The sequence below is a fragment of the Rousettus aegyptiacus genome, unplaced genomic scaffold (genome assembly GCF_014176215.1).
Source record: "Rousettus aegyptiacus isolate mRouAeg1 unplaced genomic scaffold, mRouAeg1.p scaffold_m13_p_1, whole genome shotgun sequence".
Lineage (NCBI taxonomy): Eukaryota > Metazoa > Chordata > Mammalia > Chiroptera > Pteropodidae > Rousettus > Rousettus aegyptiacus.
In genome coordinates this window covers 135,962,243-135,988,654 of record NW_023416284.1, presented here as the reverse complement: position 1 = coordinate 135,988,654, position 26,412 = coordinate 135,962,243, and the positions used below count along the sequence as shown (strand labels likewise).

Below are 26,412 nucleotides of genomic sequence, written 5' to 3'. Positions count from 1 at the left end.
TATTTAATTTATATACTTAAACGATTCAGAAATATAGGATAGAACATAGTATGGAATTTAGATTTTATGGATTTCATAAAACATGTTAAAGCAGCTAGCATTCTAAGAATTGGTAACTATTATTTGTTTCCACGAGTCCAGGCCACGGCAGAGTTTGTCTGATTTAACGTCACTCGAAACCTCAGCGGCCCTGGGAGAAAGCCCTGTTCCTGGAGCACAGATACAGAGTCTGCACATCCTCACAGTTGCATCCCCACTGCTTGACTAGGAGTCATGAGTGTGCTTCCTGATTTACTGGTAAAGTGAAGGGCAGGATAGTCTCTCTACTCTTTCTCAGGTTAGAGCAGTATTAAATGGGTAAGAAGAGCTTCAGAAGTTTGGCAACTGAAAACCTAGCCAGAGACCCCTAAATCAAGTGCTTCTCTTTAATGAACCTGGGAATCACTTCCAGATCTTTTAAAAATGTAGGTTCTGATTAAGTAGATTTGCAGCCTGATAGTCTGCATTTCTAACAAGCTGCCAGGTGATGTAGATATTGCTGGTCCATGGACTGCTCTGTGAGTAGCAAGTTTTCTAGATAATGCAGATTTGTGACTTTTGCACTTGGCATTCTAAAGACAAGGAACAAAATAGAAACTGGTTTCATATCAGAGAATATGAGTGAAAAGATAGGAGATAGAAGAAGACACAGGAGAAGAAGGAGTAGAGAAGATCAGATAGCCAGTGTCATGGAGAAGAACTGGGAGCATCAGTAGCCTGCATTCCTCGAAGTAGAACCACTGGTGAGGGTGGAGGCCGAAGACGCTTCAGGCAAGAGGAGAATCAAAGCTGATGTTGGAAAGCCCTGCTGGGGTGGTAGAGGCTGGGGCAGGACAGCTACTGCACTCCTCCGCCTTAGCCCAAATCACAGGCATTGGGAACCTCCTGGAAATAGGTTCCCCAATGTGAGCTTCACATACAGTTCAGTAACCCCCAGGGACAACCAGATGTTCCACTAAGCAAAACACACCATTTGGAATCTCTCTCTGCAGTCTTTGGGGAGCTGTCAAGACGTACAGTAGCAGACTGGTTATGAAACCGAGTCCTTCATCGCTGTGTCCTGCACACCTGATCTACATCTTTAATGACATTGCAGCGTAACTAAAGAGCCTAGGAAAGTGGATAGTACTTGTTGAACTATGTCTGTCAAAAGGTGGTGCATTTCTTTCACCTCACTGTTACCTGGGTCACTCAGATATAACAAATAATTCTTGCAGACTGAGGTTTTACTATATTAGAATTTTAAGGAGGCATGGCTTCATGCTTTCTTTCAGATACATTGACAGTACTTTTTTAGGATTTAAGTTTTTATTTTTCATAAAAATAATAAAAGCACATTAAAATGTAGAAAGAGAAGAAAAAGCTCATATTTATATAACCATTACCATATTACTTTCAGCATTGGGGTGATTATTCCCCTGAGCCTGGGTGTGTGCATGTGTGTGTAAAACAGTTATAATTATATACAATATTCTATCCCATTTTTTAAAACTTTACATTGTAACCATGTCTCCATGTTTTTACAGTCTTCATAGGTAACACTTAAAGTGGCTGAACCATGCCTTATTGAGTTAACTCATCCCCTAAGTATTGGTCATTCTGGTTGAAAGATCCTTAAAGAGTATCAGCATTTGGAATATATGTGGGGAAATGGGAAGTAGAAGTAGATGATAAGAAAAAATGAAATGTTCTTTCTTTTTGGCAGTTTTTCTTTCTTCTAAGTTTGTTGTTGTTGTTGTTTTTTTTTTTTTAATCTCTAAATCTGAAAGTGTGAGACAGTTCTGTTACTTTATTAAAGGAATTCACAGAGTTGGGTATTTATTTTACTTGGTGGATAGTTTTATTTAATAATGTATTTAAATCCAAAGGAATCCCAGTTACTTTTAAAATCAGGCTTCCCTCACCACCTGGCCTTAGGTAAAGACCTAATAAAAACTTCTTAGCAGGTGCCTTGCTCCTGGGGAGATGATGTATCTGTATCAGTGCTAACCTGGAGGTTTGCTCCATGTATACTCTGAACAGAGAGAAAGTGCTTAGTACAGTTTTCAGCCTTGGGAAGGATTTCTGGAGAAAACGATGTCTTAAAAGGAGTGTAAGAGTTACCTTATATAGAAATGTGGAAGGCCCTTAAGGTAAAGGTGTCATGTCGTGGTGTCATGTCATGGGCCCATCTCCAGAACGGTCACTGAATGGAGATGGAGTGCTTGGCAATTATATAATTACCTCCATGGCCCAGAGACCATGTCCTCATTAGGTGAGAGAATGGGCACTAGTCAGAAAAAAAACAACAAATAGGTGTATTATAATTGAGGAGATCAGAGGGGAGGAGAACTTTTCACAAATACACATGCATCCTTTAGTTTAGAAATTCTGATACACCTATTTCTGGTGACCATTCTTCTATATCCCCTCGGCCCCTGAATTCTTAACCAGTTTTGAGTAAGTCAGATCCCTCAGGTTTGAGGAGAAATAAAGATTGATCACCATTGCTGTAGTTGATGGGAATCCATCAAATGTTTAAATGATTAGGATTGTGATTTAAGGACATATTCATCTGGCTACAGTTGTGGGGTGGATTTAAAAGGAGAGAGTAAGAGTGAGGAAGACCATTTAGGAGCCTTCCACCTGAACTAGAGACATGGTCATAGGAAGAAGAAGGAGGGAAAACAGTTAAAGAACTACGTAGCAGATAAAATTGGCAGGCTGGAGTGACTGGTTTGGTGTGTCCTAGAGAAAGGAGAAGAAATGGTCTTTGACTCACAGGTTTTGGTTTGGAGTCAAAGGATGGTCATTCTGGTTGAAAGATCCTTAAGATCCTGCAGTTAGGGTACAGAAGAAAAGCAGCAGGAGCAGTAATATTACCTAAGGTCAGCATCTCTTTTTCGGTGCTTTTATATTTCTTGGAGTGGGGGGGATTTCCTGGAAACCATAGCCTGAGGTAAAGCTAATGTAATAGAAGGCTGTTGAGAAGTGTAATTCCAGGGCAGCAGGAGGGAAGGGAAAGGGAAAGTGAGGCAGGGAAGAGGAAATAGCCAATGCAGGGTGATGTTACTGGTCTGGCCACAGCTTCTGCAAGTGAGTTGTCTTCTAGACAGGATTTAATGTCTTCATAGGCCTGGTGCTTGGTCAGGAATGTAAAGGGGAATCTTTCTTTCTGTCTCCTCTGTCTCCCAGGCTAAAATTCTCCCCATTAAGTGTGGTTCAATCTTTACTCTTGGATGGGGTTAAGGGGCCACTGTGGGTAGCCAGTAGAAAGTAAATCTCATGCCCCTCAGTGAGGCTGGCATGTAATAAGAATTGAGAAGTAGTTGGAGGAGCCAGAACTTCGGCGGGTTGTATGGGGTCAGATCTGGGCAAGCAGCGGAGGTGCAGGGAGTTTGGGGAGGCCCAGGTGGCAGGTGGGGCTGCGTGAGTGGAGAGAGGCGTGCAACTTCTCTCAACCCTGTTCTCGTTTCCTAGTTTCCGATTTATAGTCTGTAAGACTTTTATAATGCTCTGATTTTTATTTTACTGTTTTAATTTTATTACTGCTCAGGTTTTAATATTAGATTCCTATTCCCCTACTTTCTCTGAACCTAATGCCTTTGTTCGCTTAATTTCTAGACTATGGGTTTAATAGAATTGCGGTCCTCTGTCTATTTTTATCTTAGTCTGTTTGAGCTGCTGTAACAAAATAACCACAGACAGGTTTGCTGGCTTATCAGTAACAGAAATATACTTCTCACGGTCCTGGAGGCTGTACATCTGGTCAAGGTGCCAGCATGGTCAGTGGGGAGGCCTCTTCCAAGCGACAGGTTGTTGGCTTCTCATGTTTTCTCTCATGGCAGAAGGGGCAAGAGAGCTTCCTCCTGCCTCTTTTTTAAGGGCACTAATCCCATTCATGAGTCTTCTGCTCTCACGACCTAATTATTTCCTAAGTTCTCACCTCCTAATACTATCACATTAGGCCATTAGATTTTCAGTGTATAAATTTTGAGGAGACACAAACATTCAGAGTATAGCAACTCTGTTTCATTACTTAGAAAACAGAAAACTGCCCAGAGGGTCAGATACCCCTAGGTATTTGATTTCATCTATTCCCAGTATCTTACCATACTAATCTCTATAGCTTGCTTCCCAAATAAGAGAAGATATCCTAAGTGGCTCAATAAAGAACTAAAAGGAAATGCTGTAGAATAAATTCTTTTTTAAGGGTTTCATAAATAGAGAATAAAAGAAGGAGGCATGGTTATGAATGTGATGACAGAATTTTTTAAGTTAATGACTCTAGCTTTTTATTGAGTGTATACTATATGCCAGGCCCTTACCTGGATTTTAGGATACAGTGCGTAGCAAAAAGAATATCACATCTCTGCCTTCCTGGAGTTTGCTCGTAGAGGGCAGGAGCAGAGTGGGGTGGGCACAGACACAGGCACAGGCATGAATCAAGGGTTGATTTAGATAACATCAGTAAAATGACTGCTGACCAAGTATTATCCCAGAGAAGTACATGTTGAAGTGAGACACTGTAACGAGGGAGGATATTGGCTTGGTCAGGGGACCAGAGAAGATTCTCATAGTAAGGGAAGGGTAAGAATTCACAAAGTGAATGGGGAATGGGATGTGTGAATAGTTAGCAGGAGACTGTTTATTCATTTAACAAATGTTTACTGAACATCAACTCTGGTGGGCACAGTCATAGGTTGGGAATCCTGTTGCGAATAACCTAGGCAAAAATTCCTGCCTCTTAAGAGTTGTTGGTAATTTGATGTGATGTGAAGGGTTGGAGAGAAGTGGCCTGATAGAAGCAATATTTAGGAGTTAAAATTTACAGTTCTTAGGGGCAGAATGAATTATAGCTGAGAGAGGAAGATGGGAAAGTGTCTTCTAGGTTTCTGGCCTGTATAATCAGGCGGGTGATGATCATCCAGTCACTGAATATGGGGACACTGGTGTGGGGTAGCTCAAAGGGGCGAGGGTCATCCCCCTAAGTTTAATTTGGACAGAGTTTGAGGTGCTTTGAGACGTCCAAGTGAGGATGTTAAATGAACAGTTGGGTACATGGGTACATGAGGCTGGGACTCAGAAGTGAGGTTTGGGCTATGAAAACATATTTGTCAGGTATCTGCGTGCAGAGAATTCAAGGAATGGTGGTGGGAGATTTCTTATGGCATGAGTAGAAAAGACAAAGCTTTTAAGCCTTTTTGCTTTCTTTTTTTATGTGTGTTTCTAAAAATCAGATCAAATTACATGGCTTTTAATTCTCATGCAGATTTCAGTCTGAGTGCCCACGTTCTGCCTTAGGTGTAAAACACAAAACTTTTCACCCTTGCCCTATGCAAATAGTTTATAAGCAATACAAAGAGATACTCAAGTTTTAGCATAGCATAGACAGGCTTATAATTTGTTTTAAGATTCCAGGTTCATTATCTAAGACTTGGTATTTTGTTCCAAATGTTGAATTTACAGTCAAATACCATTGTGAGAAACATCTATGGTAGATAAGTAATGTATCTGTGAACTAGTCAAGAAAGGCTGATGAAATTAAATTGGACTACATTTCCCCCAATAATAGTTTCAAAGCAGGAAAGATTCTCAGTAGAACAATGACCTAATGGATGTGATCCCAAGAATAATAGAAATAGGAGACAAAAGGAGTACAAACAGAATCTGACACCATGGGGCTCTTTTTTTTTTTTTATTTTATTTTTGTGTTTCTAGAAAGATTTCAGAAGGTTAATCTTTAGCCACTGAAAAAATGCATTTTCCTAGTTTTTAATGTGCTTTCCTAGTAAATGCTGTCCTTTTTTGCTACTTGAGTTTTTGTTTTAATTGTCATCAGAAGTCACTTCGAATATTCTCTGAAACAGAGCCCTTGCTAACATTTAGTTTAATTTCTCCTTAGTATTTGTGGGGAAAAGAAACATGAATGCAAATAAATCCTCATGCTTAATAATATAATTTTTTAAATGTTCATGGAAGAACTAAATGTTCCTTCGAACATGCATGAGCAAAAACAATTTTTTGTGGATATTCTGATTGGAATTAGAAATATATTGGAAATGGTACAGGGGTATAAATAGAACACTGCTGATAGTTGATAGTTAAAATGTGCACACGGCATTTTTCCCTTTAGTTTTATTGCATACAGGTTTTAAATTAGCTATGCCTTGAAAATAAGTGAAATTTCAGTGCTATGATATTTCTCTTTATAAAAATAACTTTAAGTAAGCCCCCACCCCCATCCCATCCACTCCACTTGATTGTTACATTTCTCTTTTGGTTAGTTTGTTCAAAGCATTCTTTTACTCTATCTACAGATAAACCAAACCAAACCAAACCAAAACAATTCAGCCAAAAAGGTAGATGTTGCTACAGTGGTATAAATTTATTTGTAGCCTATTTTTAAATTTTAAAGCAGGTCGTCCAGGGAAAATGATTTCTTTTTGTTTTCTTTTTAATGAAAGAAGGTTGAAATTTTGGCTACTTCTGAGGTGAACTTCATCGTTCTTTATTTCTGGTTCCACTTACTTCATAAAATAATTCAGGAGTATAGTCAGAGTATATTTGCCTCCATCCTGGTGTGCTCTTTGTCTGCCATGCCCCTTTTTCTAATGAAAATCTTTAGACATGTAGTAAGGGCCTATTATAGGTAAAGAATATGGATTTATGTGTGATACATTGGCTCTTTCTTCTTTTAGTTTTCAATTCTGTTTCTTCCCTGAATGAGAGGAAAGAAGGAAGAAGGCTTTAGGACCAAGTGAAATTCTTCTCGACTCAGAGTGTGGCAAATATCAGAGGACAGTGGCGTTAACACCTTTTCTCCTCCAGCACAGTCTCTAGTCTAGAATAGGAGAGAAATAGATGCTCAGTAACCCAAGGAAAGCGGTCTCCTTTCTCTTAGGCATTTTCCTTTCTTTTAGGTTTTTCACTTTGTTTAGACTAAGGCAGCCTAAGTAAGGCCAATATTTCAAATTCTCATCTGTTTTTTTTCTGCTGTCAGTTACGAATTTGCTAGAACACTTGAGCTACCCCATCAGTCCTCTGTGGGTTTTTACCAGCAGCCAATTACATGTTTACTCCTTAAATGGACAGAAGAATGCTAGAGCTGCAGTTATTTCAAAGTGGTGCTGCTCAACCCTTTCTAGCAGCCAGGCCTCAGTGGACTCACAGCCAACCTTCAGAGTGTGTATGGGGGTGGTAGAAAGTCTTCACTAGAAGCCTTGAGAAGCTTGAGTCTGCGGTCTTTCTTGGGTCCAGTTGTTAAGAGGGTGTACAAACCGAATGGTTTGCTTCTTTTCTCCATGATTAAATGGTGCTATAAATGGTTTTTGCATTTTAAGCATCACTAGAGTACACAGCTTTGTGTTAACCCTGATCTGTTGGTTACAAAGAAGATGGGCTGCTGCCTGCATCCTCAAGGAAACGGGTGAAGAAAATGCAACAGAATAGGTAAAGATCAGTATTGGTTTAATGTGAAAAATAGTCTACAAAACCAGAAGTAAGTAATGAAAAATATATTTCTCACCCCTATTTTCACATCAGAGAGAAAATCCTTTTTGTCAGTTTGGTGTATATTCTTTTGTCTATTTGTCTGTCTGTACATATATATGTACATACGCATATATAAATGCACACACACATCACAGAAATGGGAATGGGACTGTGTTGTATGTTATTCTACAAGTTGATTTTTCTTCATTCTGTATGATGAATATTCTTTGGTGTCACTATTATAGGTTAACTTATTGTCTATGATAGCTGCATGGTATTTTCTAGTATATGTGTACTATAATTCATGTAACTATCATCTTATTGATGAGTATTTAGTCTTTCACTATTAAATAATGCTATGATAAATATCCTTGTTTGCATGTTTCTGTGGTTATTTCTAGAATACAGAATTACAGACAATACTTAAATTGTTTATTGTTAATATTGAAAAAATAAGGAATTCCTGGTTACCCTCTTAAAGTCAAACCATTTTATACATCCACCAATGGTGTACAATAAAAATATTGATTGCATAAAGTAGTAGAAGTGCTGTAGAAAGATCATGGTTCTAATACGTTGTATTTTGATGGCACTTTGTATTTTATAATCTATTTCCACCTATCTTGTTTAATTCTAACAGCTACCCTATGGTATGATTTCATATCTGCATTTTAATAGGGATTGCACTAAATCTGTGTATCACTTTGGGTAGTATGGGTATTTTAACAATAAGAATTCTTCCAGTCCATGAACACGTTGATTTGTGTCTTTTTCAGTTTCTTTCATCAAAGTCATATAGTTTTCAGTGTATGGGTCTTTCAACTCCTTTGTTAAATTTGATGCTATTATAAATGAGATTGTTTTCTTAATTTCTCTTTCAGATAGTTTGTCATTAGTGTATAGAAACACAACTGATTTTTATATGTTAATTTTGTATCCTGCAGCTTAACTGAATTTATTTATCACATTGTGTCATCTGCAAATAGAGACAGTTTTACTTCTGTTTCAATTTGGATGCCTATTTTTTTCTTGCTTAATTGCTGTGGCCAGGAATTCCAGTACTGTGTTGAATAGAAAAGATAAGAGTGGGCATCCTTGTCTTGTTCTTGACCTTAGAGGAAAGGCTTTTCACTTTTTGCCTTTGAGTATTACATTAGCTGTGGGCTTGCCATCTATGGCTTTTATTATATTGAGATACATTCCTTGTATATCACATTTGTTGAGAATTTTTGCATGAAAGATGTTGAATTTTTCAAATGCTTTTTGTACATCTATTGAAATGGTCCTATGGTTTTTATCCGTCATTCTGTTAATGTGGCATATCACATTTATCGATCTGTATATGTTGAACCATCTTTACACCCCAGGGATAAATCCCACTTGATCAGTGGTGTTCGATTCTTTTAATGTGTTTTTTTAATTCTGTTCGCTAGTATTTTGTTGAATATTTTTGCATCTTTGTTCATCCAGAATATTGGCCTGTAATTTTCTTGTAGTGTCATTGTCTGGCTTTAGTATCAGGGTAATGCTGGCTTTGTAAAATGAGTGTGTAAGTGTTTCTTTCTCTTCATTTTTTTTGGGAAGAGTTTGAGAAGGATTGATATTCTTTGAATGTTTGATATCATTAACCTGTGAAGCCATCTGGTCCTAGGCTTGTTTGTTGGGAGGTTTTTGATTACCGATTCAGTCTCCTTGCTCATTATTGATCTGTTCAGGTTTTATATTACTTCATGATTCAGTCTTGGTAAGTTATATGTTTTTATAAATTTATTCATTTGTTATAAGTTTTTTAACTTATGAGCATATAATTGTTTGGTGTCTTTATTCCTAAAATGGGAGTTATAATAATGATAATCTCGGAGTTGCTGTGAAATTTTAAAAAGCTAATTTACATTAGAAAACCTGAAGATGTTCTTTGACATTATACTTTCTAACAAAACTTAGGAGAAAGTAATTTATTCTCTTTAAGAATATAAACTTCCTCCTTGAGTATAGACTAAGTATCTTGATATGTTTGTTTCTTTATACTTCTGAGTACTTAAGAACAAAATTCTAAGTATTTTAAGTTGAGTTTTGTTCTCTGTGTTGTCAGGTTGAGTACTCAGTGGCTGTAACCATACTTGTTTTGGTGAGTGGAAACCCATATTGCTGAGCCCATGTACAACCTTTATTCCTGCCATAGTGGCCATTTTGTTCACGAGCACTTTAGAACAGAACAAGAGTGGGGAAAGAGCTCGATTGACCTCTGTAGAATAGGCTATCATGTCTACCTGATTATTTAGTTCCTTTCAGAGGTTGCTGTTTAATGAGCATTTATATGATCAGCCAGCCAAACCCGTTAGCTACTAACCACGAATGAATGTAGATGTGTAACTCTGGCACATCTTTTTCAAATGAAGTCAGGTATACTGTTCAAAATTTTCCCCACCAGGAGGCTTTCCCTTTGCTATGTCCTTCAGGGGTTCTGAGTGAGGCTGTAGTATTAAAACTCTTTGTGTTTGGGGGGCACCAACATATCGGATAGAACCATATCTCAGTCAGGCCTGAAATTTTCTACATACGACTAGTTAACTGGTCATAAGGAAGCCACAGGTAACTTTTGAAGAGAGGATCAACGTAGAAAGAATAGGAGCTACGGGAATCTGAGCCACTTGCTCATGTTACCTAACTACGCCTTTGGGACTTGCCAGGCCTAATTTCACTTGTGCATAGGGTTGAAGTGCTCTGTGCATACCAAACTAATGTTGGAAGGTCAGACAGCACTAAGTTCATGTGGAGTGCTCATGTTGCATAGCTTTGTTCCAGAATCCTAAAGGACTGTGTTGTGATTCACCTGTAGTGGGCCTGTCAAATGCCCTACAAAATTCCTACTTGCCATAGAGGCTTAAAACACCAGTGAATTTGTTGGGTCGTACAGCCCAAGTGGCAGAGCAACTGCCTTGGCAGTCTAGACCTGTTGCTGAGCCTTCTCTTATTAAATGTCCCAATTGAACCTGGCAGCTTTTTAAGCTACTTGATAAATGGGTCAGAATACCATACCCAAAAAAGGGATACGACGCCTTCAAAATCTAAAAGAGCCTACTAAGTGCTTTGTGTATATTTTAGTGTTAGACGGAGCCAGCTATTGAAAGAGATATCTTGACACACTATAAGACCTCTAAGAATTTTACAGAGAGGGCAGGCCTTTGAATTTTTATAGGAATCTTACCTCGCCTTCTATCACATGCGTGTCTTACCACAGTGGATAGAGTAATTACTACTTACTGCGCAGTCAGCGTAGAATCGAAAGCATGACATTCTATGGGATGGAGAGGCAGTCAAGGTCCCTGCGGGCTAGATTATGACAATGGGCTAGAGAATTGATAGAGCCTGAGGTAGGGTGATAGCTGGAGACAAGCTCCTTACGTGTTCTTTGCAACACATATAAAGAAAAATAATTTATCAGATCAATAGCTGTGTATCAGATGCCATGAATATGGCGACTTATTCCAGCAATGAAATTACATCTGGTACAGCATCTGCACTCTACAAAATCCATCTGTTTTGTGTAAGGTCAAATAGGCAACTTGAATATGGATGCAATAAGAATGATTACCTATGTCCTTCAGGTCCTTGATGGTGACCCTAATTTCTGCAGTCTCCACAGGAATGAAGTGTTGCTTTTCGTTGACTATTTTCATAGATAGAGAAGTTCTAGGAATTTACACTTGACCTTTTTTTTTTGCCATTATAGCCCTTACTTTGCATATCAGGGAACTAATGAGAGAATCTGCCAGTTACTGAGAATGTCTGTTAGAACTCTGCATTTCAGAACTGGAAAAATAATGATAGCATGAGTTCTAGGATAAGTGGGAATTGGAAGTGAGCTCAAACTTCATTATTTGTGTGATCTACATAAGCCTCTACTTTGAATGGTGGAGCACAGGACCATTTTAGTTCACCAGGAATGAGTGTCAATTCAGAGATATATTCAAAAGTCTCACGAAATTCTGATTATTTCTCCTTCCCCACTGTAGTCACCATAGTAATTGGTTGCAGGTTTTTTGGGGAGAAGACTAGGAGGAATATTTACAGTTTAAATTTTTGTCTATGTAGCAAGGTCCTTCCTTAGGCAGACCTGGCTTCCTTTTACTCAGGTGGCTCTAGGTCTGTCTATGGGTTCAAGTTTGGGAATTGATCGAGAGGCTGCATCTTTCTATTTTATAACCTTGTTGCTTATCCGGAACAAGTAGAACTTGGTAGGTTTCCAACTATTTCTCTCTTAGAGATACCATGATCAAACATTAACAGTCTCTGCAGGTCAGACTATTTTGATTTTGAATTTTGTTTTGCTGACCATTGTGGTACCCACACTCACTTCATCTCTGGTTAAGTGCTGTCATTCATCCCCTGACATTCTGGAGTACTTAATAGCCCCCATTCAATTCAGCAACCCTGTTTCTTGGATGACAACATTACCCATTTCCATTCTCATCTGCAGAGAATAGCTACTACAGAGATCTTCAAGGAATGCTAGCCACCCAGGGTATCTCTCAAAACCTTCCTGAAAGCAGTGCCTTCTGGATCCTACCAGGTGATATAGTTAGAGGTGGGGAGCAGGTCTTATATATAAATCCACTTCAGCATTCCTATCTGCCCAAGTCTTTGGATAGCTTTCTCTATACCAAAGAAAGACATTATGGAATCTCAATATCATGTAGTGTAAGCGAGCTTTAGGACCAGGTTTCAGTCAACTAAACAAACTATTAGAGCCATTTTCAGCTACTTGAGCTAACACAGAGAATCTAGAATCTCTATTTAGTGTGCCTGTATCAATAAATTTGATCTGATGTAATACTATATTCCTTCTAACCTAACTCAGTACCCTCAGAATTCATGTCTATATAAATTAGAAAAAATCTTGCATTTCTTTTGCTATAAATGGTACTTCTTTCTAGATCACACTTTGTACATCACCTGCTAGATTCTGCTGGGAGTCGAGTCTGGTAGTAGATTTAGAAGCAATAAAAGTGGTAGGGCAAGGTCCTTAGGAAGAGCAGAAATTCTTTGCAAAGAACTACCTCAGGTGAGGCCCTTAGTGATTCTTCAGGCAAGGAGAAACTAACCTTAATAGTAGGGGTAGAAAGGCTATTTCAGTTAGCAAGGGACACTCTGCAAGACAAGAGCTTCATCAGAATCCACATAAGTCCCCATTTAAATTTTCAGGCTCTTAATCTCCCAATCAATGCCCTAACTGTAACAGGAGAGACAGGTTAAGAATCCAATTTACATTGTAATACAGCCACCCACAGGATTAGACTTTGGTTTAGTTTTCAGAAATCTCATCTCTGGAGCTGTAGGAAATAAAAGTTTCTTTCACAGTAGTTAAAGAAGCTTTCTAATTCTTTATCTAATACTTGAGTTTGGAATTTAAAGTCCTCAATTTACTTTTTCTCTCCAGAAATGCAAATTCTGGGACCTACCCCACACTACAGACTCAGGGTGTGGGTGTGGGTTCCAGTATTTTAATATGTGCTCCAGGTAATTCTTATGTACCCTCAACTTTGAGAACCAATGATGTGGAACACCTTCAAAATTATCAGAGAAAATTATTTTCAACTGAGAACTGTAAACCAAGACAGTTACTGTGGACAGAATAATGACTTATTCAAACATATAGGGATTTAAAATTTAACTCTCCTGTGCTCTTCCTTCAAAAGTAACTGGACAAACAATTCCTGGAAAAGGAGGAAGTAAACACAGGAAGTGTTGGAGTGAAAGGCAAAGCACCTAGGAAATAGGGAAGTCAAGAATCCAAGTCAGAAGAGAGGATTTCCTGGATGGTAGTAAGGGGATGCCCTCAGGCTGGCTTCTTTGTAACAGATCCAGAAAGTAAACACTCCCGGGAGAGACAGGAGAATAAAAAGTGTGACTCCAAGATAAAAATATAGATAAATTCAACTTTTCAGAATATAATACTTCTAGATATAAAAATCTATCTGATGGAGCAAGTGAAAAAATTATTGATAGTTATTTTTAAAAATTGAAAAGAAAGGTAAATTATTCTAGGAAATCCAAAATTTATACAAGAAAGAAAATATTCTATTGGCTGATCATATTAGCAAATATACTACTTACATAAATACATTAATGTTAACATTAACTTCTACTATAATTCAAAATTTTCAAATAAAGGTTTTGGTGGTATGAAAAGAAGAGGAATAAGGTGGAGGTGCTGTGACAGCTCTCTCTATTCTAATACGAAACAGGAGTTAATATATCATATTGATAAATCAAAAAGTAGTAATTTCTTCATGTTATTTAGATATATAAAGAATAAATACTTGAAAAAGAGCCTTTAAAATAATTAAATATGGCAACCTCAGAAAACAGGAGTGGAATGGTGAAGGGCGGGACAGGGTTTGGCTGTCATTTTAAAACTCATTTGATTATTTTAAAAATTATGTGCAGGTATCGTATAAATAAAGATTAAAATGAATAAAGAAGAAATTCTTTGATCTCACAAAGCGTAGTGGAAATGAATTTAATTTACTAGATATTTACTGGGTTGTATGCAAAGCATAGTAGCCATAGAGGACAATGAGATTAGTAATTAATCCCTGCCTTCTAGGGGAATATAATCATTTCTGAGAATAAAACAAGTATCTAAAGCACTATGGTAGCAGATAAAAATAAGGGACACAGATTAAGAGAATAAATACTGCAGTAACTGCCCATCCCAGCCATTGACACCCCAGTAATTGTGATATTCTGGCATACTCCAAATATAAAACACATCATTAACCTAATTAATCCAGTGTTGTTTCTGTAGATGCTATAACAAGAGAGAAAGAACCAGGATGCCAATTACTTCTGCCATATGTGAGCTTTACATGTACACATGTGGGGTGTCTATATACATATATGTGTGTGTATGAATATATACACATATGCACACATTCACATAATTTCGTCTTATTTGGAAAAGGTAGTAAAAGTTTCTCTCAAATGGCAAATAAAGACTAGTTTAGATTTAACATTAGGACTTCCATGCAAGTATTACCAGCCTAAGCTAATTTTCCAGTCCCATTCCTTTGGACATATAAATTTTAAATATAAAACTTATTTAGTCATATAAAATTCAAAAGAAACAGTGGTATTTTATGAAAAGTCCTGAGAGGAGAGAATCTTCTTTTAATGTAGTTACTATGAACATTCAAAAGCATTGCTGTGGTAGTTATGCTTCTCAGTAAGAAGAGGAAGAAGGGCAAAGAATACTTACATCTGGTGAGCCAGGAGTACAATGAATGAAAAGCACGGTACGTATGCCAGGGCAAAGGCGTTGTTAAGTCTATGCAGGCTATGTCTCGTAATATTATAAAATCTGGTTCTGTTCTGTAATGTTTAACTACAAAATCGTCTCTGTTTAATCCCTTCGTAGAGTCTTTATATAATAGGGAAATTGAGCATTTGTATTTAATAGGCACCAAAAAGCTGAGTAGAAGATCTGTGTGCACAGGTTATGCTTGATGGCAGGCTGGGTGATTGGGCACTAAGTTGGCATTTTCTCGAGTACCATCAAACATTAATATCTAGAATTTTTCCTCCAGGGCTTTTCAGTTACTGCAAAAGACAATGCCTTCAGTCTTATGTGGGTAGCATAGCCTGACTGCCGGCATAGGCATGGCGGAGGAAGGGGCTAGGTTTTTATGTTGAATATGCAGACATTCATTCACTGAATCCCCCTGTGTTCAACCCTGCGCTGATGCTCTCAAGTTCAGTACTTATCAGGTTCATTTGTGCCAGACTTGGGCTATTGGAATAGCTGTGTGTGCTTTTCATGTGGTTACTTTGAAGAGAGAGGACCCGGGCATGGAATGGGCTTCCAGAGCCTCTGTATATAGTTTTTCAGTCAGGTTTCAAGTTGTCAGCCTGACCTGCATTTTCTGTAGTAACTGGTACTTCCCAATCCAAAGCTTCCCTGGGATCTACAGGGCGTGTAAATTTTTCCCAAGCATATTTCCCTGGAAGTATTGAGGATAGAGTTCTCTCTTCTGGTATGTTCAGTTAGTTATCACACTACCATCTGCATTTTGCTTTTACTGCTATCTTTTGATGTGTTCTTCATTCATACCTCTTGTCCTTTTAGGTCGTACATTTTGTTTTAAAAAATCCCTTTATCATCATTGCAGTGTGACTTTGAGATACAGGGTCTATGGTCAGTCTGCCTGGTTTAAGCAGAAATCCAGGAACCATTTGTTCATTGATGTCTCTCTGGTGCCTGACACATACTACATTCCTGAATAAATATTTGATGAACGAATAATTGAACAAATTGAGTTAGAAGGTTTTATAGTAACGGGAAGCTTCGATGGCAGAAAATGCATACACACACACACATATACACATATATACATATTATATATGTATATATAGACCTAAAAAACACCTTTTAAATGCAGTTTTGCTTTGGCTCTATTCCATTTTTTGTTTTTGTTTCTCACCTCGGTCAAGGAAACTAACGTGTCTCCATCAACAAAATGAAAAAGCAACCCACTGAAGAAAGAAACTATTTATAAATCATAAATCTGAAAGATGAGTTAATATCCAAAATATATAGAGAACTCATACAACCCAGTAGGAAAACAAACAAGCAATTCAATTAAAAATAGGCAGAAGATCTGAAAAGACATTTTTCTAGAGAGGACATATAGATGGCCAACAGGTACATGAAGAGCTGCCAACATCACTAATCATTAGGGAAATACAAATCAAAACTACAATGAGATATCACCTCACACCTGTTAGAATGGTGTTATTGAAAAGATAAGAAATACGGAGGTAGTTGGGGTAAAAGAAATCAAATATGTGGTGACAGAAAGAAATCAAACTATAGCCAAGGAACACACAATGCGACGTTTATATATGCCTCACAATTGAAGTGTACACCTGAAACTTACTGGATTTCGTTAACCAATGTCACCATGAAAAAAAAAAGGACAAGAAATAGGTGTTGGAGATTATGTAGAGAAAAGAAAATGCTTGTGTAGTGTTGCTGAGGATGAAAATTGGTACAGCCACTATGGAAAACAGTATGAAAGTTCCTCAAAAAATTAAAGAGAGAACTACAATATGATCTACCAATTTCACTTCTGAACATTTATCCAAAGAAAACAACAATAATAACTTGAAAAGACATCTGCACCCCTACATTCATTGCGGCATTATTCACAATAACCAATAAATGGAGACAACTAAGTGTCCATTGATGGATAAATGGATAAAGAAAATATGGTGTATGTATATGGAATATTATTCAGCCATATAAAAAAGTGAGACCTTGACATTTGCTACAGCTTGGATGGACCTTGAGGACATTATGCTAAGTGAAATAAATCAGACAGAGAAGGAAAAAAAAAAAATCTCACCTATATGTAGAATCTAAAATACAAAACAAATAACTAAGCTTTTAGATACAGAGAATAGATTGGTGCTTTCCAGAGGTGGAGGGAAATGGAATGGGCAAAATGGGTTAAGGTGGGTAAAAAGGGTACAGACTTCCATTTATAAAATTATTAAGCCATGGGGTTGTAATATACAGCGTTGTCACTATAGTTAATAATATTGTGTTGCGTACTTGAAAGTTGCTAAGAGAGTAGATCTTAAAAGTTCTCATAAAAAAATTCGCTCTATATGATAACAGATATTAACTAGACTTATTGTGGTGATCATTTCGCAGTGTATACAAATATCAAATCATTACATTGTATGGTGATAGTTGGATTTCTGGAAAGAAACACAAAGAAATTAGAAAACCAGGAAACTGTTTCACAACTTTATAGAAAATAACCTAGTACCTATTTACACAGGTGTTAGTACAAAAGTATTAAATAGGAAACTGAGTTCAGGGATTTTTGTCAGCTGTTTGTACTAAAGTAAAAATGGAATATGAACCAGTGTGTCTGAATGCTATTAAGAAAAATATCAGCACTCTTAGGAGAACCAGATAATAAAATGTTTATTAACAGTGGCTACGGAAAGGCCATGCTGCTACTAGAAATTTAAAAGACAATTTAAAAATAAGGTTCTAACTTTTGACTTTGAAGCAGTCATCCATTTTCTTTTTTTTTTTTTTTTTTACTTCATTTACGAATGTCATGAAATTTCCATCATGGTTGACTAAAAACAGAACAACAATATTTAAGTGCCAACTAGGTTAGAGACTTAAATATTTCTAAAAGGTTAAAAAAAACAACTAACTGATCCTTTATGATGAAAGGTAAGAAGTCAAATGTTATTTACAAAGCTCATTTCTCATTCACTTTTTGTGTTTGGGGCTTGTTTTCAGGCGAAAGGACTCCTGTGGAAGATGGAACTCGTCTTTTTTCCAGATTATGTTTCCAAGCTCATCAATGAAACATGATACTGCTGCTCAGTGTTGAAATGCTTCAAGAACACCTACTTATTTGCTGGCACCGTCCATCCTATGGAAAGCATGGTCTTCTCCGCGATGTTGATTGCATCCCATACTGGGGCCACCAACACAACGTTCGTAGTCTATGAAACCACGTACATGAATATCACGGTCCCTCCGCCATTGCAGCATCCGGGAGTCGCTCCGCTGCTTAGATACAGTTTTGAAACCATGGCTCCCACTGGGATGAGCCCCATGACAGTGAATAGCACAGCTGTACCCCCAACACCAGCAGTTTATAAGAGCCTAAACTTGCCTCTCCAGATCATCCTTTCTGCTATAATGATATTTATTCTGTTTGTGTCTTTTCTTGGGAACTTGGTGGTTTGCCTCATGGTTTACCAAAAAGCTGCCATGCGATCTGCCATTAACATCCTCCTTGCCAGCCTGGCGTTTGCAGACATGTTGCTTGCAGTGCTAAACATGCCCTTTGCCTTGGTAACTATTCTTACTACCAGGTGGATTTTTGGGAAATTCTTCTGTAGGGTATCTGCCATGTTTTTCTGGTTGTTTGTGATAGAGGGAGTAGCCATCTTGCTCATCATTAGCATCGATAGGTTCCTTATTATAGTCCAGAGGCAGGATAAGCTGAATCCATACAGAGCTAAGATTCTGATTGCAGTTTCTTGGGCGACTTCCTTTTGTGTCGCTTTTCCTTTGGCTGTAGGGAACCCAGACCTACAGATACCTTCCCGAGCCCCCCAATGTGTGTTTGGGTACACAACTCATCCGGGTTACCAGGCGTATGTGATTTTGATATCTCTCATTTCTTTCTTCATACCCTTCCTGGTGATACTATATTCGTTTATGGGCATACTTAACACCCTTCGGCACAATGCCTTGAGGATCCATAGCTACCCTGAGGGTATATGCCTCAGCCAGGCCAGCAAACTGGGTCTCATGAGTCTACAGAGACCCTTCCAGATGAGCATTGACATGGGCTTTAAAACACGTGCCTTCACCACCATTTTGATTCTCTTTGCTGTCTTCATTGTCTGTTGGGCCCCGTTCACCACTTACAGCCTTGTGGCAACATTCAGTAAGCACTTTTACTATAAGCACAACTTTTTTGAGATTAGCACCTGGCTGCTTTGGCTCTGCTACCTCAAGTCTGCATTGAATCCACTGATTTACTACTGGAGGATTAAGAAATTCCATGACGCCTGCCTAGACATGATGCCCAAGTCCTTCAAGTTTTTGCCGCGGCTCCCTGGTCACACAAGGCGACGGATACGGCCCAGTGCTGTCTATGTGTGTGGGGAGCATCGGACGGTGGTGTGAAAATTGGAACTGCCTGACATTTTGGGTGATGGTTGTTCTTTATCTGACTTTGAATTTTTTTCTTTCACATGGTTTCTCTACTTATACTTTATTATTATTATTTTTTAAATATAGGATTTGTTTGTTATGTGCGTGTGTGTGTACAGTATAAAGGGAGAATAGCGACTAGTTATAACTCTGTTACCAAGGATACACAATAGGGAAGTGATCACAAATGTTAACCTCCAGGATTCAAGAGAAATCCTAGATTTAGGGTGGGGAGATGGTTTTTTCTTTCTTCGATTAATTTTGTTTTTGAAGTAGGAATCAGGATTGCGTTATATTGAGCCTGCAGTTACACTGAGATATAGGCATTCTGTATGCTGCTAAGGTATGCTTAGTTTAGTTTATTTTTTTTTTTCTGGAAGACATTGCTGCTTTTTGCCATCATGTTGGAGCCAAAAACCACATACATCTCAGTAGATAAATATTTACTTTCATTTAAAAAAGACAACCCGAGGGGGTTAGTGACATTTTAAAGGTTATTAATATTTACTTTGGTGCACTTTAAGAAACAATGAACTAAATCATGTTTTTCAGAATTGTTTTTATAAGAGACATGTTGTGCTTTAGGAATTGTATTATTTCTAGGAAGATAGTTTTTTAAAAATATTTTATCTGCGTGTACAGTTTTAAAGGACAGAACATAAAAGTATAGAACTTTTTCTAAGCACAATTGCGATTCTTTAGAGCAATAGGGCAAAGTTGAGGTGACAGAGCACCCTTGCAAATTTAAATGGGATTCGGTTAAGGGCTCGGCCAGTGCAGGCTGTGGTGATTCCTTTTACTCAAGGGTTATCACTGAGCCCAGCGACGAGAAAGGCCTACCATTTATTGAACACCTACCATGTGCCAGGCACTGTGCATCATTTTATTCTCACAGCTTCCTGTGGGGTAGGTATTATTTCTTCTTTTTTATAGATAAAGAAAGCAAGTCTCAGAGAGACTAAAACCCTGCCCTTGTTTAGTGATCGAGCTGGGATCTCAAAACTCTTTGGAGACTGTGCTGTTTTACTGTGCCACACAGATACATCATTCAGGTTTAGACGTTTCATAGTCAAGAGGAAGCTTTGTATATCCTTTAATTTTGTTATACTAAAACCTTTTAAAAATTGCATCATTTTTTAATTACCAAAAGAAACGTGAAACCATTACAGAAAATCTGAAAAATATAAAAATAAAATAATTCACAACCACCCTTTTAAAGTGGAGCTTTAAAATCTTACATAAATAAGGCTATGAGGAAATAAGGTCATTTTTTTTGGATTACAAAATAAGTGACTGATAATTATGGAGAAGTTAAATACAGCTGTCTGTAGCCCTCAGCCTTGTAGGTTCGCAGGTTTCTAGTTGTCCAGCCATTTCTGAATGTTCTAAGGCAGAACAATGTTGTTGTCCAGTGCTTGCCCATAGCAGAGCATGCTCAGAGATGAGTTTCCAACAAAGAAGCAGAGGTAAGCCCAGGGTAGAGTGTAGAGCAAGTTGTAACAGGGCAGGTCTGAGGTTTCTAATTATGTTTCCCTTGCAGATGATCTGCCCGGCTAGGTACATCCAGACTGTTTGGTCCACTTCTCTCTGTAACTACTGATACACTTTATAAAACAGCCAGCAGGGATGGGACTGTAGGCTAAGGCCATCAGGGCTCAAAGTGGAGCTTCTTAGCTACATCATGGGCTTGATAAATAGGTATATTAACCATAAACAGTTTTGGACTTATAGCATCTTTTCAGAATTTTAGTGCTTTGTGAACCAGTGGGGAAAATAATACTATTTCTTCAGTGGTACAACCAAAGAGTTGGATTAGATAAATCTAAGATATGTCCCAACTCTGATGTGCTTTCCTCAATGTGAGAGTGGAGATTTTTGAAGAGCCCAGCTGATGTCACCCTTACTCCTTGGTCTCTAGTATTACCTCTTTAGGTTTTATTTCCTTAGCTATTTCTTAACACTAAGTGTCTGAAGAGCATGGGGCACAGTATCAGGAATTAGGACTTTAGAAGGTTGACGACATCACAAAAGACCTGGAAACCCTGCTCTTAAGGCAATTGTAATGGTGTTGCAATTCATTTTTCAGTTAAAGAACTTATTTGGGACTGAAGCATCTTATTTCACATGTGGTTTTGGGATCATTTTCTGATAATAGTCACCTACCTCTTTGGTTTCTAGTTCATGTTATTCACAGGTAAAATTATTGTATCCATAGATATCATAGAGAACATAAACACTATAATAGATGCTCGTAATGCACGGAAGTATATCGTGCTCTCCATTTTCAATATAAACCGGATTTCAAGCAGATATTAATAAGTATATTTGGAAGTAGACTTCTTCTAAGGAAAGTCAGCATGCTCTGTATTCATCTTACATATTGGCAGGAGTCTTGAGACTCCTTTTTGATTGGAGTTGAAACTGAGCTTTGTTTTCTTTATCTCTTTTTTATGAGCAACCCTTAGGTACCTTTTCGCTGCTCTGTAGGCAGTGCATCATTTGGTGAGGGCTCTTGGTGCCTGCTGAGATGCTCGGTGCGTGTGAAAGAAAAAGAAGAAAGGGGCCTTTGTGTGAATTCAGCAACACTGAACAGCAGTTCTCTTTACACTGGATAATCTTGATTAGATGACAGTTTACAAATCATTTTGAACATTTTTTATTACGTCTACAATTTGAAAGCTCTTTTTAAAAAAGTGCTATGGGGTACCTTTGAAAAATTTAGGTGCAGACTTATTTGTTGCCTATTTCCCTATATTTTCTTGAGGGAAAAAAAGTACCACTGCTTACTATCACTGCTGACTGACATAATCAGAAATGTTTTTATTTTTGTTGTTTTTCTGGCTAATAAGCATAAAGCATGAAAGAGTGAAATATTTGTGGTCAAAAGAAAGAGTCAAAAGAAATCCCCAATAGTATGGAGTAGTGATATTCAAACTTTAATAGGAATATGTTCATAAGTATTTCCAGGGGGCACTTCTTAACAATGCAGATGCCCAGGGCCCCAGAGAATCTGAGGTCGGCTCAGGAATGCACTTTTATTTTGTGGAGCACTCTGCCTGATGCAGGTGGGCCCTGGGCACACTTAAAAAATGCTCCTGTTGAAAATATACCCATTTCGATATTGTCTGTTTTATCCAAAAATGTTTGTTTTGTGTTGGAATCCATTATCTCTTAGTGCACGGATAATCCACATCCAGAAGAAAATCTATGTATCATTGTGCCCAATTTGCTGCCACGCGTGTTAGTGCTGGATCTTGCCAGTGTTGGCTTTACCTTCTTTCAACTGGCAAAATTCTGATAAACCATCTCATTTCACAGTAGAGCAAAAAGAGTGATTTAATATTTGAAATTCATGACTTTCTGGAGTCCAATTCCTCTAACATCTTTTTTTCTCCTAGAGAGATATCTTTATTGTGTGTAAACTCCTGAAGAGTATGAGGGGAATGTAAAGATTCGTCTAACACCTGTTGCTTTGCTTATGCCAGTTGTGTTCAGTGGAAGCATGAAGAAAATAAAACGACCCTTTTAATCAGTGTATTTTGGTGGTTAACAAAATTATTTAATTTCTTCTTGATCTTTGCTTTTGTTTACATAAAATGTTTATGTATATATCACAGAAATTTTTTTCACTTGCTTGACATTTTATGCTGCCATGATTTTTCAGTTTAAGTTTAAATGACTGCTTAATTCAAATTCATTTTCTCAACCATAGTCCTGCTAAATTGCTTTCATTAAAAACTCGGTTTTATAATAAAAATATAAAAGCACATGTTTGTTATTACAGGAAATGGTAATACATTTATTATATATTGGTCCTAGTACTTTGTAATTAAAGTTAATTTATTTTACAATAGTACCTGACCTGTATGGGAAAAGAAACTACTTTGAATTTTGGATTGTTAATATTCAGAAATCAAAAAGTGTGATTATTTGTGCATATTCTTATTAGAACCAGGAAAAATACTCCCAGTAACAAAATGAATAAATATTTAACATTTCTAAAAGTGGAATTTAGTTTAAAGGACTACTTCATCTTATTTTAAAAAAATTTGTCATGAATAATACTTTCTGTTAAATTAAAATCTGAGTTTAGTTTCAAACCCTGATTTTGAGGGGGTTCTTATTTTCAAATGAGCTCTCAAAGCCTGTGTCTATAACTGTAATCTGGTTTTAGAAGTTCTCGGGGTAATTAAGGATGAAATGAAACTTGGCAAGAGATCGTTAGTATTTAGAAACAGTTTTAAGAAATTCTGTCTAGAATAGTTATGAAAATTTTACTACTGAGTCATTTAAAATTAGACTGTCACTTGGCAAAGCAATGACAGTGTCTGCTCCTATTTTGACAAAACGACTTCATACTGCGCTTCTATTTCTAAAATCCAATGCCTATCTAAATCCACTTTTAAATCCATAGGAAATATTTATTTGTATATAAGAGTTTCAGGGGTTTTTGCCAATTAGACATGGGGTTTTATTTTCTTTTTCACCCATATGCAGTAACTAAATATATTTCTTCTTTTTTAAGCTATAAAAGAAGGTTGTCACCGAATCTACATTTGACAGTTCTTTCTGAAATGGAAAGATAAGAAAGATATAGCAAAATAGAGGGACATGTTGAACTAAACGCATTTTCACATCTATCATGAAAATAATGAACACTCCATAATAAAGAGAACCTTTAGGAGCAGTTTCTACCTTAAGTCTCAAGAAGCAGTCAGATTTATGCAAAAAGAAAAAAGAAAAATTTGCTGGCTATATCAGTGTTTAATCAGAGAAGCAGAACTAGTAGGAGATATTTATTGAGAGATTTATTGCAAGATTTGGCTTACACAACTGTGGGGCCAGCTAGGCAAATCTGAAACACAAAGGGCGGGGCATTAGGTAGAGCAGGCTAGAAATTGCAGTACGGTCTTAAGCTGCTGTCCATGGGCAGAATTTCTTCTTCCTCAAAGAAGCCTCAGTTTTGCTTTTAAGGTCTTTCAACTGGTTGAATCAGGCCCACCCAGATTATCTAGGATAATGTCCCTTAATGTGAACTGATTATGGACTTTAATCATATCTATGAAATGTCTTCACAGCAACAGTTAGATCACAATGATGATATCCAAATTTAAAATATAATAAAATTCTTCTATGATGCTGTAGTGGTAGTCCAAAAATTCAATACGAAAATAAAACAATCTTATTAATCTATATATTTCGGTTGCTAATGATTATTTTTTGATCATATAAATCTCTCGAGGTTAATAAAATGCCTAAGATAAGTTTGTTGCAGAGAATAGGATACACATTCTGATTGCATTATATTCAGATTCATGTAGTCACAGGGCACAATATTTATCCTTGGTTTTCTCTGTATCCATTTTGAAATGTCTCAAAAGAATAATAATTGATCAGATGATGCCTTTTAAGGAATTTGAAAGCATTTATAGTCTTAACATGATTAACTCTCAGCATAAAAGCATGCAGATTTTTATAATAATAATGACGGGTGACATTTTTAAGCCACTTGGTGTAGTCAAAATATGCTTAAATTCACAATATTTTCTCCTCTTTCCAACTGAGGAAACTACATTCCCAAGAGACTAAGTAACTTTTTCAGGTATAGCTTGGATTCAAACCTAGGCCTAATGCCAAAGTTCATATATTTCTAGGTGACCGTGCTCCTATTATCTATCCTCTGATAACTGACCTGAGTCACTAGTCAGAAGAGCTTACTAAGCATCATACTGAGTGATGATGAGTCTCCATGCATTATATAATAAATAATAATAGCAGTAAAACCTGTACACAAAACCCATGTTGGTTTGTTTTTGGTTTCAAGTCGTTCACTATATTTGACCAAGTCAAGAAACAGGCTGTTAAGCTGACAGCCCTCAGGAGCCTTGGGCACACCGTCTCTGATATAGAACCTTCATGAGACTTATCGACTATGGCTGGAATTTTAAGGACACTTCAACATCCAGGCGCTTATTTTAAATTGCATAGATCCCAGAACCCCTTTTGGAAAGGCCATCACCCTATTGCATAATTGTGGTTCAATTACATAGTGATCTGTCTGAATTACTGGACTTTATAGCCAAGACCACTTGGGAGAAGAGGTCAAGGTGATGAAGTGGGAAGCCCCAGAGCCCTTGTGCCAGCTTCGATACTCCTGCTGTATCACCAGAACTCATTCAGCCTGACATAAAATGGCAGTGTTTAAAGATACCCATTAACTTAATGAATTGAATAATTCAATTGAATAATTTGTACAAAAGAAAACAAAAACTGTACCAAAAAACTTACTGTAATTTATTACATAGTTTTGAAAATGATGGAAAAATAGTTTTAATTCTATAATTTATGTTAGCATCTGTTCTGTGACAGTACCTCTGTTAGAGATTTTCAAAAACATTATACCTAATAGGCAGATGAACAAACAATTTTAGAGCAATTAAATGACTTGCTCAAATTCTTGCAGCAATTAGGAGGTAGAGCTGGGATTCAAACACAGCTTGACAGCTCCCAACTTTAGATCTCTTTCCATTTCACTTCAAGTCAGTGAGATTTTACTGTCGGAGAGAAAAGGGCTGGATATTGAGGTTGCAGGTTTTAGAAAACCCAGTAATCAAGTAAGCAGAGACCAATTAAATGATCTGGAAAGTATCTTAATCCTAATAGGTACATTTTTATTAATAGAAGAATAGAATGTTTACATTTTTAAGAAAATAATTTTTTTTTTTAGTTTCTCATCAAGCTCAACCACTGAAAAACAGTCGAGCTTATGGACAAAGGAATATGTATGGCAGGTCCATGTGACAAGGCCAGGAATTGCTGCTTCCCAGTATGTGGGAAGCATTGTAATCTGACAGAGACGTGATGACAGGCCCCCCCCCCACACACACACACAACCCCACATCGGCTAGGTCTTGATTTCAAGCCCCATTTTCCCCCCAAGTTCATATTTTTCTGTGCTTGTAATTTATTGTTTCCTCAGCACCTGCTAGCATGGTGACTCACAGAGAGTAGTGGTTCTCGAAAGTCTGAAAATGGACTTTCGATGACAGAATCTTGGTGGTTAAAATAATAATGGACTTACCCAAACCAAGATCGGAGGCTAGTTCCCAGATCTTTAGTCTCCAAGTCCAGTGACCTGC

At 37.4% G+C, this 26,412-nt stretch overlaps 1 protein-coding gene across 3 annotated transcripts in view; it reads left to right on the top strand.

Annotated features, from left to right (window-relative positions):
* GPR63 (G protein-coupled receptor 63) overlaps positions 1-23,283 on the top strand; it is a 47,814-nt gene extending 24,531 nt beyond the window's left edge. For 2 of the 3 annotated variants that reach the window (XM_036220134.1, XM_016135593.2), the window contains one exon: positions 17,840-19,246. In XM_036220134.1, coding sequence (XP_036076027.1) covers positions 17,978-19,246 — 1,269 coding nt within the window. In that variant the 5' untranslated portion in view covers positions 17,840-17,977. Of the gene's footprint in view, positions 1-17,839 lie in introns of all 3 variants that reach the window. The other variant, XM_016135589.2, reaches the window with a different exon arrangement.
* The last annotated feature ends 3,129 nt before the right edge of the window (positions 23,284-26,412 follow it).